We start from the raw sequence: 15946 nt of genomic DNA, 5'->3' as shown, positions 1-15946 counted from the left end.
CAGATACCCGGAAAGACGAGAAGCAACAGAAATTCTTCCCTTTGATCCATCAATTCATTTTTCATCATACTACCGACGACAAAATATAAAAGAAATCATTCCCTTTGATCCATTTCAACTTTTCATCATATTACTGAGATTATATCAGTACTGCACAAAAAGGAACGGGTAAAACCAGATCACTCGCCATCAATTGCATGACATAATACAAATAAAGCAGAATTTGATGATGGCGGATCGACAATGATAACGAAATTTAGTTGTAACTGCCACCTCATAACCCTTCCCTAGAGGCACCTCACAACCAACCTCATCATTGGGGTAAAAGCAGACCAACTGCATATCCAGGGAAGTATAACCGTCTCCAACCAAACACTGGGCAGACTGCCTACCACTACATGTTTTTTGTTTTCCTCTCAACAGAAAGCTAGGTGTCCCTAACATACCAGAATGTAGCTTGCCCAGCGAGCCCTAACCCGAACCAAGACATAGGAAAACTAAACAGAAACGAATGTGCACAGGAGGCAGCTAATTACAAAATCTGGGAGAAGCTGGTGATGCGCATTTTCTCAAGTCAATTGATATCCAGCTGCCTGATGGCCGCCTCCGCCACGGCTTGAGCCTCAGCTTCGTGCTCAGCTTCCGCTTTACCATCGTCGGCATCACCAGCCCTCAATTGCCTTGTTGGGAGAAAGTCCGATGCTGTAGTGCATTCCACAGCAGCAGTATTGCCAGCAGCAGAACCTGACACTTCACTGGTAACTAGTTTCGAAGCTTCCTTGGCTTGAGCTGGCCCCTCGATCTTAACCAGAGGCCTAGTTGCTGGAAATGGAGCTGCCAGTGGTGCGCCCTTACCAAGAGAGGGTGTTTCCTTCAGTGATTGGGACTGCACATCCTTCATCTGGATGGGGATCACAGGTGACAGCGATCCCGTAAGTGGTTGGCGTTGTGCATCCTTTACCTGAACAGAAATCATAGGAGACATTGATTCCTTCATTGGTTGGTACTGCACATCCTTTACCTGAACAGGGATCACAGGTGAAACCGATTCCTTTAATGTTCGCTGTTGCACATCCTTTAGCTCAACAGGGATCACAGGTTTCGGCCCTTGAACTGGAGCTGAAGGAGCAAACATCGGGCCGGAAGCTGGCCTGATGCGAACAGGGGATGCCATCCGAATCGGTGGAGTATGGCTCATGAGAGGAGGAAGCTGCTGCGTGCATGCAGCCGGAGGTGGGAGAGGTGGAGCAGAGAACACAGGAACAGCGGTCCTGATTGTAACTGAAGGAGCCATGCTATGGCAAGGTATACGATAGTGCCCAACTGGGACATAAGGAGCTGCCTCTGCTGCTGGAAACCTTGACCTTGGATTAAGGCTTTCAATGGTCCATGCAGGTGATTGAGATACTCCATCAGTCGATGCTGGTGACTCTGATCTGAATCTTGAATTAGATTTAGGACGGAATAGAGGAAGGATCTTTGAGTAGCTAGACTGGGAAGATTGGGCGAAAGAAGGCTTCCTCTCTGGCTGCATTGGAAATTTCTTGGGGAATGGCGAAGCATGGGGATAATTGGCCATTGCCATCTTCTCCTTCAAGCGATAGTTGAGAAGAGCTCGGGCAATCCTGATCTGCTCCTGCTCGTCATTGTTCTCTAGTTCATTTGATGAATTTGCTTCCTGACGTACCACTGTTGCAAAGAGGTGAGAGTGTGTGAGAAGGTGCCAATGTCTAATAGAAAAAGTTACAACTCAAAATTTTGTATTCTAGAAAATACAACTCAAAACGTTGGCTATGACACTTTACTGCTACAGTCAGGGGTACAATGAGACCAAACAGAACAGGCATAATGTATCACTTCAAGGTCCAATTCCAGTAGTGCTTTAAGCTAAACAAGGTACCATACTGCTAACCTTTTTGCAAACCAACTTTAGGTATTAAAAACAAAGGCATGCGTAGCTTGATGAAGAGCTCCAAACCACATGTGTTTTCATTTTAGTTACCTTAGCTAGGCAGAAGTTCCAAATAATGAAGGGTTTTATGTGTATGCTAAGTTTCAGGTAGTGCGATCAACTATGGTATTTGCATTGTTGCAAGTATCCTTGATTCAACCATGATAAGTTACTGGCTGGAGAGAATTATGTCCCCAGCCTTCATATAACTATATTTGCACTAAATGAAAGTTAAATCAACATCCATAGTTGATATGTAGTTCTGTACTCCTGATGCACTTGAGGAAATACCTATAATGAAAATCACACTGTTGCAGGCAAGCACACCTCAAGAGCACTATGATATTAAGATTTTCTACTACACATGTTCAAAGATACATTAGGAGGCCATGGGCTTCTTCTGATCAACCACTGTTATGCCCTTTTGGAATACTGAGTGCACCTAGCTAGATAGGAAGGAATTCAAGTCATTTGTATCCTAAACCTAAAAGGTTACCTTTCAAGCCGTAGTGAGACTTTTCTAAAACCAAACTGCAATAGCTTCCTTTTTTTGTCAATCATGATTATTTCATAAAAATTGGATAAGAAATGGCACTACAATTTCTCTCATCAACAATGCAGTGCAAAGAACTATCACGACAGAACACAGTAGTAATTCTCACATTGTTTCAGTGAAGACCACGCTGCTGAAGCAGCATTTTTTTCAGCCTGTTTCTTATTCTTAGCAGGATCACCTGTAAATGTGATACCAGCTAGCTCTACTGTGCATGTAAAAACCGGCAGGTGGCCAAGGCCAGATCGCTCCGTTGTGTATGAAGGCAACGGTGCTCCAACTCTCTGAGCTACTTCCTGTAGAAGGTTCTTATAAACCCCTGTTTCATCCTGTTTAACAGAAGTTTAGCGCCATAAGCAGCAGCAGCAGCAGCAACAACAACATAGCCTTTAAAGAATAGAAGTCGAGGGTGTAAGATACTGCTGCAAGGTTAAAGAATAATCACAGAAAAATATTAAAGCCCAACTTTATGACAGGACAAATACAATGTTGTCCACTTTAGTTATTTAAACTGCCTTTATTACTGGTCATGATTGAAACAGAAGTAATCAAATAAAAAAGAAGAAAGGCCTCCAGCATCCAAAGGTAGATGACTTCCAGATTAAGACATTGCTAATCAATCTAATACTTCAACTGCAAGGATTATGATTCAGATGAGGCTCAAATTAAAAGTGGTAGTTGAGCTGTCCACTATCTGACTAGAAAGGCGTAATGCATATACATGAGTCAACTCCAAAATTACACAGGCAGATCCTGGATATAAGCAGACCAATAAAAAACAATTCTTGAAGAACAGTTATGAATAAACTAATACCAAACTAATACCGGATGTATAAGATAATAATATCGTCAGCACCTAAAATACTTGGTGGTCATTGACCATGGAACTCACTTAGATCACAGAGTGAGAGGATCTTGTACTATACAAGATAACATTTGTGGACCTTACAGAGAATTTTGAAAAAGAAAAAATGGATGTCATAACGCTGATGACAGGATATATTTTCAATTCTGCAGGAATAAGGGCTCCATGCTTAGTTGCAGCTAGTTACTATTTACTACCACGAGTATTTGACTAGGAAATTTTGGCATTTTCTTTGTTTTTTATTTAATTGGTCTCGGAGAATTAAATATTGTTCAATAATCCTGCCCCCGTGATATACCAATCCTCGAACCCAATGGTCAATCACTTTCTGTGATAGTCCAGACTCCAATTTTGAAATCTTCAAGCCAGTCAACTATGAGGAGCATTGAACATGCCTAACATTTGACTGAGCATTGTTCAAAGTTATTGTAGCAACACATTCTACTCTCGTGCTAGTAACATGACAATTGTCCAAATACAGATTAACCAGCAGGCTCATTGACTGAATATTCTATCATCTAAGCTAGTAAACGTCTACTCGGAGACCAATTCTTCAACTTCATCATACTGCCGGATGGAACATGTCATTTCCTAACCCCCCTCATTTTAATTGTAGTACATCAAAGTACGAACACAAACCCATACAATCCATTCTGAACCAGACCCTCTGCCGTCCAATTCAAGATCCACCTTTTCAAGAACTGTGGTGAAAAAGTTGGCACCTTTTCATCATCTGGTCACAATCCAAACCCCCAAATTCCACAGAACGATCTCTGCGCAAAACGCAGACCGACAAGAACACCCATTACTCAACGCGACTACAGCGGTCGCACTCCGCCCGCACTCAGAACCCTGCCTAAAAGGAGAGGCGCAAAGCGATGTCCCCGCACTAGCACCGGCAGCCACACCCATATCGTCCCATCCATCCATGGATAAACTCCACGCCCCCAAAGAGCCCAGACACAGGGAAGCAAACAAAGCACTAGGGACCCGTCAGCCGCACTGCCAATAGCAAGGCAGCTCCCAGCATCAGCAGCACCCCATGGCTAAACTGATCTGACCTGACCTGACCTGACCTGACCGTATCGCCAACTAAGGCACGCATCGGCGCAACAACGCCACAACCCCGCTTGCTGCTCCGCCCCATGGTGGGCTGTGAGGGGGCCTGCCTGCCACTAAACCACCCGGACCCGCCGGCATTGACCTGCGATGCCCCGGTTAGGTGCGGGCGGTCTCCAATTCAATTCCCCCCACCCACTCCCACGCCCTCGCCATTACTACCACCACTATAAAGACCCAAACCAAATCTCCCCCCCCCCCTCCCCCACCGTTTCACACTGATCCCGTTCAAAGCCCCCGCAAGCCAAAGCATCCACATGTACACGCATACGTGTCCCCATGGCTGTTTCCCCTCCCTCCGCGTACCCTGCACTGCAACTCCGCTTCCAAGTCAAGCGTAGACGACCTTTTAATTTGCCCCATTAATGCGCCCATTAATGGACAGGTTTGGCTAATCGGGGTTAAGCAGTTAATGACACCAAGACTTTCGCAGCCATCCACCAATAGCGGTGCGGCGACTGACGGAAACCCTAGCGGTAATTCCGAGGCTGTAAGGAATGCAATCTCTTTCCTGATTGGCAGTTAATTATCTGAAGCTCCGTCGCCGTTACGGCGCGAGAGCCCATTTAACGAGAGATTAATGTTATAGTGGAGGGTTAATGGCCGGCGCGGAGTACGAACAAATTTAAGAGGTGTAATTGCGCTTAGTACGTCCTCACGTAGAGTGGGAACTAAGCTCTGTTCATTAACTAATCCGCGCCCACTAAACAAAATATATACTAGTAAAATCACAGTGGTAAGAGTACGAAATAATAGTTTTTGGTTCCCAAAAAATGAGGAAGAATTTTTTTTTTAAGAACGAACTTGAAAAAAAAAAACCAACCGAGCTCGAGTACTACGACCTTTTTCACTTGGAATCGAAAGAATCCCCCTTTTGAGAACAAAAAAAGAACCGGAATTTTTGACGTGAAAAGAGTTGCAGCTTTCCGTGCCAATTATTCGCTGCAGTTCATGCCGCTCATGAGCCCCAATCCCAAACGAAGCAGATTCTCGAAGCTGCCTCAAAGTAACCCGGTTTTTTTTTTGGAAAAATAGGAATCGAGTCGAACTACGAGAATAATTCTCAAGGAGCGGTGTATTTTCCGCTCAATCGCTCCATGACCGCCAACATTTTGCGTAAAATTACATAAAATACACGAAACTTCGCTACGACATGCGGCATGGACTCCCAATCAAACGACTCGCCCACGAGAATTCCACAACGAGTTGCAGTCGCCGGAACAATGGCCACAACGAGTTGACAAACGATCATCAAAAACCCAAGGAGAAACCACCACAGATCCCCAAATCCCACCTCGAAGCGGGCTCAAAACACGATGAATAACCGCGAGAAATACCCCAAAAAAAACAATCGGGACAAGAGGAGCAGTTCATACAAAGCGGGAGGTAGAGAGATGAGGAGAGGGGCGACCATGCGAGGACGGGCGCGGCTTACCAGGATGCGCGCGGCGAGCGAGTAGGACGGGCCGCGGCAAGCGAGCGCGGCGAGCGCGACCTCGGCGGCGGCGTGCTCGGCCTGGCGCAGCGTGGTGCAGAACCCTGGGCTCTCGAACTGCTCCCCGTTGAAGTTCACCGCCGCCTTGAACCGCGGCGCGTGGTCGGGCCCCTCCCGCAGGCACGTGTACGCCGGCAGGTTGAAGCAGCTCCGCTGCGCCAGCTCCTGCAGCTGGTTCTTGTACATCGCCGCCGCCCTCCGCCCCCACCTCCACCGCTGCCCCGAGTGCCAGCCGCCTGGCTGGAGACGGCGACCACAAGAGATCTACTGGAAGAGGAAGAGGGGATGAAGATGAGGGGAGTGAAGTGGTCTGGTTGGGACGGGGAGGGGGAGGCAGATTTTATATATTATTTCTGGTTTAATTTTTGGAGGGATTTAAAACTGCTGCTCCACGGTTACACGTCGCGCCGATGACAGCTGGGCCCAGCCTCGAAAGGAGATCCTCTTACGTAATTTTTGGAAGGATTTAATACTGTTGCTATGGGGTTATGCTTATAAGTAGCGCGGATGACAGCGGGGGATTAGCGCTAGAAGGAGATGCTCTGATTTATAGTCATGCTAATTTTTGAAACGATTTAATACTGCTGTGCTGCGGTTACAAGTCAGATGGATGACAGCTGGGATCAGCGTCATGGAGATTTTCTAATGTAATATCATTGTGACGTTGTTATTGGTATGTGAGCCAACTCTCAATTAGTGCCACGTGTCAGCGACGATGTCACGAGATGATGTATATAAAAAAACCGTTTCCTAGTGTCAGCCGTATTTTTGTTCATCTACTTTTTTAATCTAGTTTTGGAATTGAAAATGGGAAAGCACATGGTTTACTTCACAGCCACAATCCTATTTTTTTCAATGTAGTTGATTGCTCATGTGGTTCTGGGATTGGGAAATGGAGAACATACATTTTATTTCATTGGCTATGAAGGCTTTTAGTAAAAATGTGGTTGATTTGAACATGGGATGTCAGGCTTCGGTTGTTCCTGGGTTCTTCTCTAGTTTAATTTTACTCGGGTTTTCTCGTGTGTAAATGGTTTTATCATACCTGAAGCAGTGTTCTATCTATGGACAGTGTAAGTCGTAATACCGCTCTGACAATATGACAATGGAGCATCAACAGCACCACATCTTCTTGCATTCCCACTTCTCCTATCGTATTTCTAGGTAGTATTTAATGTGTGCCAACTAGTAGGTACTTATAAGTCGCGCGGATGACAGTGGGGGGCTAGCGCCAGAAGGAGATGCTCTGGTGTAAAGTCATGCTAATTTTTGAAAGGATTTAATAATGTTGTGCTGCGGTTACAAGTCAGGTGGATGACAGCTGGGGCCAGCGTCGTGGAGATCCTCTGATGTAATATCACTGTGATGTAGTTTGTTGATATATGAGTTAACTCTCAATAAGTCCCACATGTCAGTGACAATGTCACGAGGTGACGTACGTCAGAAAAACCGTTTCCTAGCGCTAGCCGCAGTTTTGTTCATCTGCTTTTTAAGCTAGTTTTGGAACTGAAAATGGGGAAGCACATGGTTTACTTCACAGTTGCGCTCCTATTTTTTTCAATTTAGTGAACACATATTTTATTTCATTGGCCATGAAGGCTTTTAGTGAAAATGTGGTCAATTTGAACATGGGATGCCGGGCTTGGGTTGTTACTGGGTTCTTCTCTAGTTTAATTTTACTCGGATTTTCTCGTGTTTAAATGGTTTCATCATACCTGAAGCAGTGTTCTGTCTATGGACGGTGCAAGTCGTAACACCGCTCTGACAATATGACAATGGTGCATCAACAACACCACATCTTCTTGCATTCCCACTTCTCCTATTGTATTTCTAGGTAGTATTTAGTGCGTGCCAACTAGTAGTGTTGTGTTTTTAAGTGGTTCAAACGGGAGAGTGATTTATATTTTTTAGTTGCACTTTAGGAGGTGTTTAATGTTGGTGCTCTATAGCTAATAAGTGGGAGGATGGCACCAGTGACAACAGCGCTAGTAATTAAGTGAGAGAATGACATAGCAACAGCCACACTAGTTAATTAGTGGGAGGATGATAGACAGGATTCAACGAGAGGATGGCAAGTGGGACCTAGCGACAATCGCGCTAGTTACTAAGCTAGGGGATGACAACTAGGACCAATGACGGTTGTACTTTTATTACTACGTTGGAAGATGACAGCTAGGACCTAACTATAGTCGTGCTAGTAACTAAGCAGGAGGATGAAAGCTAGGACCCACCGACAGCCATGCTAGTTACTAAGAGGGAGGGTGACAACTGGGACCCAATGACAATCGTGCTAGTAACTAAGAAGAGGATGGCAGGTAGGACCTAATGACAACCACGCTAGTTACTAAGTGGGAGGATGATAGCTGGGGACCAACGATAGCCGTTCAAGTAACTAAGCAAGAGAGGATGACAGTTGAGACCCAACGGCAACCGTGCTAGTTACTAAGTGAAAGGATGGTAGCAAAGAACCAATCACAACCACACTAAATTGAAAAAAAAAAGATCACAAGATTCTCCTATTTATATTTTAATAAAATTTAGTTGACTATTCATATGGTTTTGGAATTGGAAAATGTGGGAAACACACGCTTTATTTCATCGGTTATGAAGGCTTTCTGTGAAAGCGGGGTTGATTTGAACATAGGATGTCTAACTTAGGTTGTGGGTTCATCTCTAGTTTAGTTTTATTTGTTTTTTGTCATGTTTAAATGGTTTGGCCATACCTAATACCAAAAACTATAGTGTTGTGCCTATGAATGGTGCAAGTGGGATAACTACTCTAGCAACACTGAGAATAGAGTAACAATGTCACCACATCTTCCTTTCCATTCCCACTTCTAATGTTTATTGTGCTGCAAAGAGGATATCTTCTTCACCAAGTATCGTATTTCTATATAGTATCTAATGTGCTAAGTCATCTTGTATACTAGTGCCAAATTGGTAGTGACGCGTTTTTTTAGTGCCTGGAATAGGAGGGATGATTTATATTCTTTAGTTGTGTTTTTGGAAGGTGTTCAATGTTGGTGCTCTGTAGTTACTAAGTGGGAGGATGGCAGTAGGGAACTAGTGACAAGTGCACCAGTTATGACAATTGGGCAATCGATAGCCATGCCAGTTATTAAGTGCAAGGATGACAGCTGGGACTAGTGACAACCTCGATAGTTATTTTGCAGGAGGATGATAGCTAGGAACTAACAACAATCAGGCTAGTTACTAAGTGAGAGGATGGCAACTAGGACCCAACGACAATTGTGCTTGTAACTAAGTGAGAGGATGACAGCTAAGAACCTAGCCATGCTAGTTACTAAATGGAATGATGAGAGCTGCAAAGCAGTGACAACCACACTACTGTTTATCTTGTTTTTAATGATTGGGGGATAGGGAAAACAAGGGTTTTATTTCATTATTTGTGATGGGCTTTCTATGAAGAAGAGGTAGAGTTGTGCCAGACAAGCAATATATGTCATCACATCTTACTGTTGAAATGTTTAATAGGTTGTGTTGAGCATATCTCCTCCGTCACATCTAACTTCTTGGCAATATTTAATGTGCTAAGTTAAATGATCTAGATAGAGCATATCTCCTAAACTCCTATAGTCAGTGACACGATGGGCTTAGTTATGTTGCACTTCTGTTTATTTTGTTTCTAGGATGGGTTTGGGAAATTGGAGAACTAGAACTTTATTTCATTCGTAGTGATGGGCTTTATGTGAAAAATGTTGGGAAAAAAGGATCACGGGGTCACTCTTATTTATTTTTTAAAATTTAGCTGACTATTCATATGGTTTTGGAATTGGGAAATGTGAGAAACACATGCTTTATTTCATTGGTTGTGAAGGCTTTATGTGAAAATAGGGTTGGTTTGAACATTGGATGTCTAGCTTGGGTTGTGGGTGCATATCCAACTTGGTTTTATTTGTTTTTTCTCATGCTTAAATGGCTTTTGGTACCAAAAACTATAGTGTTGTTCCTATGAATGGTGCAAGTGGGATAACCTATCTGGTAGCATGAGAATAAAGCAACAACGTCAGGACATCTTTCTTTCCATTCCCACTTCTAGTCTTTACTATGCTATGAAGAGGATATCTCCTTCACCACGTATCGTATTTCTAGATAGTATCTAGTGCGCTGAGTTATCTTGTATACTAGTGTCAAATTGGTAGTGACAGGCTTTTTCATTGGTTGGAACGGAAGGGGCGATTTATATTCTTTAGTTACATTTTAGGAAGGTGTTTAATATTGGTGCTCTGCTGTTACTAAGTGGGAAGATGGCAGCAAGGAACTACTGACAATTGTGCTAGTTATTAAGTGGGGGTGACAACTAGCCACACTAGTTATTCAGTGGGAGGATGACAGTTGGGACCAGCGACAACCACAATAGTTACTTTGCAGGAGGATGACAGCTAGGACCTATCGATAATCAGGGCAGTTACTAAGCAGGAGGATGATAGTTGGGGACCAACGACAATTGCGTTAGTAACTAAGCAACAAGATGACAGCTAAAGAGCCAGCGATAGCTAGGGGTAGAAATGAGCTAGAAAATGAACTCAGCTCAGACTCGATTCACGCTTGAGCTAGCTCGGTAAAGCTCGCAAGCCATAGCTTACCAAGCCACCAGCCCATGGCCAGCCTAGCCCACTCACCCAACCTATTTGATTGGTGGCTAAGGTTTCCTTGTGACAAAAGCTATAGTTGTCACCGTCGGCCCCCGCCGTCCACCACTCCGCCACCCGATGCTAGCCTCCCACGTCCACCGCACCACCAAACCCCGCCTTCCGTTGTGCCTCGACACCCGACACTGCACCCCACCATCCACCACTCCGTCGACACCTGACTTCGGACCCCTCCATCTACCGCGCTGCCATCATCCGTCGGCAACCGCGCTAACGCCTCCACGTGTTGCACTGCACAATCACCCGACGCCAACCCACCCTCCACCAACGCTACCCCCTTGTCCGTCGCGCACTAGCTCCATCGAGGCCACCTTCCAATGGTGGCATTGTTGCACAGAGGCGGTGTGGCATGAGGACAACAGCACATGCTTGATCGTCGCAAGCTGTCGCGCACGCAGAGAGCGTGCCAGCTCACCTCGCCCTCTCGCGTCACCCACCACAGCGCGACCATCACCACGTCCTCCTCCCTCATTGGCGATGGTGTTAGTGGAACCGCATGGAGCACTCCTTTTCTTGCCTTCTCCATAGAGGACGCCACAGGCTTGGTCTGGCTCACAAGCTGCTCGCAAGCTAGCTCGGGCTTGCCTAGATTCAAAAATGAGCCAACGAGGAGGCTTAGGCTCGGCTCGTTTGGACAACGAGTCGATCCAAGTCGAGCTGAGCTCGAGCTAGCTTGTGAGCCTCGAGCTTCTTGTCTAGCTTTAGCGATAGGCATGCAAGTTACGATATGGAATGATGACAATTGTGAACCAGTGACTACCATGCTAGTAACTGTTGGATGCTACATGAGTTTACATTAGATCTAGTTTACTTGTTGTGTACGACACACTCACATTGATATGTGTGGTGTGACCACCATGTGTGCATGAGTGCATGTGTGCGTCCAACTTATACTGAAAAATTCATTGGAGCATGACCATGCTCACTTATGTAAAGCACACACACTAGTGGCACAATGGCACCAAACATATGTGTCTACACACATCTTTACTCAAATTCTACCTAGTTGCTAGTGTATATATTTGGATTCATGTTGTGGAATGGTCTCACATGCCCCTTCGAGTTATATGACGAAGGCCTCTATAGACATTGCTAAATTAACAAGGCTGGCGATGTTGTCATGGATTTGTCATGTTGCAGGAACCCTTCGATAAATCGAAAGGGCCTTCGGAGCTTGGCATAGCAGGAACAGCTCCTACACAATAACTCTGACGGGTGAAGCCTGCGTCGGGCCTTTGAAGCTCGACCGAGGGGCTTCGCTCAACATCACGAAGGGTTCCTACGAGGGGACGCCAAAGGTGTTCCTGAAGGAAGCCTTTGGGAGATCATGAGAAGGGTGGACCAAGTCCATGAAGATGGAGGAAAGGATGAAGGCATGATCGAAGGTGGACCGCTGCAGGCGACTGAAGACCATGAAGGGTAAGATTGTAAATAATCTAGATGTACTCAAGATAGTACTGTATTACTTGTGAATATGCCGAGAATGCGACAGATAGGGGAGGTAATCATGTAAATTGTAATAGGGAGCAGTTGTCCATGGCCTATAAATACGGCATGGATGTAACTGATAAGACGGGTGACACTAATATCAATGAAAGCTTCCTTACTTTGTGTACGTTTCCCTCCAGCCTTCGAATCCGAAGGCCCGTCACTTTCTTCGGGATCACAAGTCCCCAACAGTTGGCACCATTCATGGGAATCGACACATTTCGAAGCCATACCACCTATAACGAAGACCACTGCTCCTAACCCATCAACAAGGTAGTAGCTGCAAGAGCTTCCTATGAGGGCCATGATGATCACAACCAGCCCTTCAGCCACGGCAGAGGTTATCAACCCTTCGGTCGAGGACGGCCAAAAAGTACAAGATGTTGTGGTCGTGCCAGCCACCGAAGATAATCAAGCTCGCGAAGAGCTGATTGACCAAGGATCAAGGCTAGCCTTCATGCTAGTTTCAAAGCTTCGGTTGTAGTGAAGCACAAACCTATTAATGACCAGCATCAAGAATATGAAGGCGACCCTTCGTACAGAGAGGGCCTTTCACACTAGGGAAACCCTTCATACTGAGAAGCAATCTGCAGTAATAAGTATATGCTGCTACTTCATTTTGCAAAAAAAAAAATATATCATTCAAAGCAATCGTCCTTCATCTATATGCCAAAGTGCTTACTTTTCGCATGCTTGCATGAAGGTTTTTACCCTTGGCATGGGTGAAGGCGTTCTCATATGCTGATGCACCTACTTTTAGTGTGCACTCATTGCATTCAAGCACCAAGACATTTGTTCTTCATGTTCCTGCATCATCATGCCTAAGGGTTTACGAACGAACGAACATATGATCTAGAGCTAAAATATTTCTTTATATATGTGCGCATCGCATCTGTGTGTTAAAATATTTATTTTTCATGCACCTGCATTACACGTGCATTGCGTCTACATGCTAAAGTATTATCTTTCATGCACATGCATTATGTGTGCATCAAACTAACTATTCTTCGCATGAATGCCGAAGTGTTTCCCTTTCGCATGCTTGTGTTACATATGCACCACTTGTTTTTACCCTTCCAAGTACATGCAGGTTTTTATGCTCAGCTTGAGGGAATATTTGTTCCTCCCATGCAGGTTTTTACCCTTCGCTTAAAGATAGTTCACTCTTACATCCAATGTGTCTACTCTTTGCATACGTGCAATACATACGCACCGTGCTATTCAGTCTTCGCTTGTTACCGAAGTGGCTATTTTTTGCATTCTTGTGTTTCATATGCGCTGGAGTACTTACTCTGATTATACATGTTCTATCCCTCTTCATGAGTATTTCTTACTCACATGCAGACTCTAACCCTTCGCTTGAGGGATTTCATTCCACACTTGCGGGATTTTGCCCTTCATATAGGGCCCTTACCCTTCTCTTGAGAGAGTTCATTCCCCATACGCAGGTCTTTATACCTTTCATAAAGGAGTATTCACTCTTCGATGTAACAAAGTATTCACTCTTCATGTGTGTTTTATTTTTCATACGACGAAGAATATCTCCATAAGTATTGAAGTACTTGTTCCTGGAATACTTAAGTCTCATTTCTCCATGCATCAACTACATTGAGGCATGTATGCCTCATACATCTCATTTGCGTGCCGAAGTGTTTGATTTCCGTGCACTTGCATAAATACATACTCCGCACATATATATGCTTTGTACATGTGAATGTCATCATTACTCATTTGCGATGAAGCGCATACTCTTCATATATATTTGCATACGATGAAGCCTTTGCCTCGGGTCTTCGCACGAATGTTCATTTTTTCGTGCACTCTCTTGACATATGCATTGAAGCATTTGTTATTTGCATAATTGCCGAAGTACTTACCTATGCGCTTGCATTACTTATAAGCATCGAAGCACCTATTTTTTACATATGCAGGTGCCTTACCCTCTACACAAGGGAGTATTTATTCCCATAAACAAGTTTTAGCCTTCGCGTGAAAAAGCACTTATTGCTCATATGCGGGAATTCTTAATCTTCGCAAGATGGGACTTATCCCTCGTTTATCAAAGGTTTTATCCTTCGCTACCGTATTTATTCTTATGCTAAAGCATTTACTCTTCGATGCACCTTCGTGCATCTATTTAACCCTCGCATTGAAGGAAATTCATGCCTTTGGATTACAAAAAGGCGGGGGTTGAGTAGATACCCCCCGCACCGAAGGTAGTTCATGCCTTCGGATTACAAAAGCATGTGCCTTTTGGTGGAATTCATGCATGATTCATCGTCAAAGTGATGCATACCTTCGCTTGAAGGATGCACACCAATCGATGAAATAAGGCGGGCTGAAGCCAGCCAGAAAAAAGTCGAGGTAAGGGGGAATGTCAAAGTGTGCCTAACATCTTACCCTTCGACTTAAAGATGGGTACACACCCACAGGAAAAAAAACTAAAGTGTTGCTAGACCTTAAAACAATGGCAACACACCTCTCGACTTAAAAAGGAAAAAGCTGAAGTGTTGCTAGACCTTAAAACAAAGGCAGCGCACCTCTTGAATTAAAAAGAAAAAGTCGAAGTGTTGGTAGGCCTTAAAACAAAGGTAGCACACCTCTCGACTTAAAAAGAAAAAGTTGAAGTGATGTTATACCTTAAAACAAAGGCAACATACCTCTCGACTTAAAAGGAAAAAAGTTGAACCATTGCTCAGCCTCGAATCAAAGGTAGCACACCTCCAGCTTCAAAGAAGAAATAGCTTGTGTCACCAAACCCAAGTGGGGGCTACACATTTCAGTATGAATGAAACTAAAACATTACTCGGGTTGAAAATGAGAGTAATGTGCATGATAGAAAATTCAAGACAACTTGGATCACAAAAAAAGAAGATAAATACACCCTTTGGCCAATACACACCTGGTCTTTGAATCAAAAGATATTAGCAAAAGCCCTTTGAATCTGTCAAAGAAACGCATGTTGCTACCGAAGGACTGTATGGCAAAAAAGTTGGGGGAGGGGGCATTTTAAAATTATGCTTCGAGTATGTTGCTACTGACGGTCCCTACAGCTAAAAAGTTGGAGGCAGCATTATAAAACTATGCTTTTGAGCATGTTGCTACCGAAGGTCCCTACGCCTAAAAAAGTTGGGGCGATGTTTTAAAACTATGCTTCGAGCACATTGCTGCCGAAGGTCTCTGTGACTAAAAAGTTGGGGGCGGCATTTTTAACCTATGCTTCACACACGTTGCTGCCGAAGGTCCCCATAAAGTTGTGGGGGGAACGGTGTTTTTTCAATTGACGCTTCGCGCACGTCGCAACCGAAGGTCCCTTTGGCTAAAAAGTTGGAGACTGAAGGCTCAACGGAAGAATGCAACAAAGAATAATGAAAATTCATTCTACAAATTCATCAATGTTAGGATCTGAAAAATCTTTATACATTTGACTACGACCAAGTTGGAAAGTGATACCTCGCTTGCGGGAAAAGGCTCTGTTGGGTCCAGCGTGGACCCAACATAAGTATCCAAAAAAGTGCCAGGAAAAGGCACAGGTTGAAGACCATGACCTTTGACAAATGGTGGTCCTTGCGAAGGCTAAGTTTGCCACTGATAACAAAAGTGCAAGAGCAATGTCGAGTTATTCTCTTCATCAATCGGCTCATACTTCGGCTCAAGGAGCCATGTCGGAGGGTCAAAGTATGTGCTCTATCCTACAGTTTTCCCGTTCAACCCTTCGGATCTCTAAATTCAAAGGGCGAAATGAATCCCAAAATGCTTTTGTTTTAGTGTTTCTAGCATCTTAGGTCCTAGCCTTCACTCG

General features: G+C 44.4%; 1 protein-coding gene across 1 annotated transcript; it reads right to left on the bottom strand.

The window, feature by feature from the left end:
• Positions 1 to 169: 169 nt before the first annotated feature.
• LOC133907317 (double-stranded RNA-binding protein 6-like) lies at positions 170 to 6491 on the bottom strand. Its single transcript, XM_062349334.1, has 3 exons — positions 5924 to 6491; positions 2614 to 2833; positions 170 to 1689 (listed from the first exon to the last, which is right to left on the bottom strand). The coding sequence occupies exons 1-3, from the start codon at positions 6167 to 6169 to the stop codon at positions 575 to 577; spliced, it is 1581 nt and encodes a 526-aa protein (XP_062205318.1). The 5' UTR covers positions 6170 to 6491; the 3' UTR covers positions 170 to 574.
• Positions 6492 to 15946: the final 9455 nt, after the last annotated feature.

The sequence above is a fragment of the Phragmites australis genome, chromosome 24 (assembly GCF_958298935.1).
Source record: "Phragmites australis chromosome 24, lpPhrAust1.1, whole genome shotgun sequence".
NCBI classification, from domain to species: domain Eukaryota; kingdom Viridiplantae; phylum Streptophyta; class Magnoliopsida; order Poales; family Poaceae; genus Phragmites; species Phragmites australis.
The sequence above is the reverse complement of the archived record's forward strand: the minus strand, read 5'-3'. Positions and strand labels throughout refer to the sequence as shown.

Excerpts from the sequence above, each read along its gene's own strand:
- LOC133907317 (XM_062349334.1), bottom strand. The coding sequence starts at position 6,169 with ATGTACAAGAACCAGCTGCAGGAGCTGGCGCAGCGGAGCTGCTTCAAC. Across the intron at positions 2,834-5,923 it reads CGCTCGCCGCGCGCATCCTG|GATGAAACAGGGGTTTATAA; the intron begins GTAAGCCGCGCC and ends TCTGTTAAACAG. Across the intron at positions 1,690-2,613 it reads GTGGTCTTCACTGAAACAAT|TGGTACGTCAGGAAGCAAAT; the intron begins GTGAGAATTACT and ends TCTTTGCAACAG.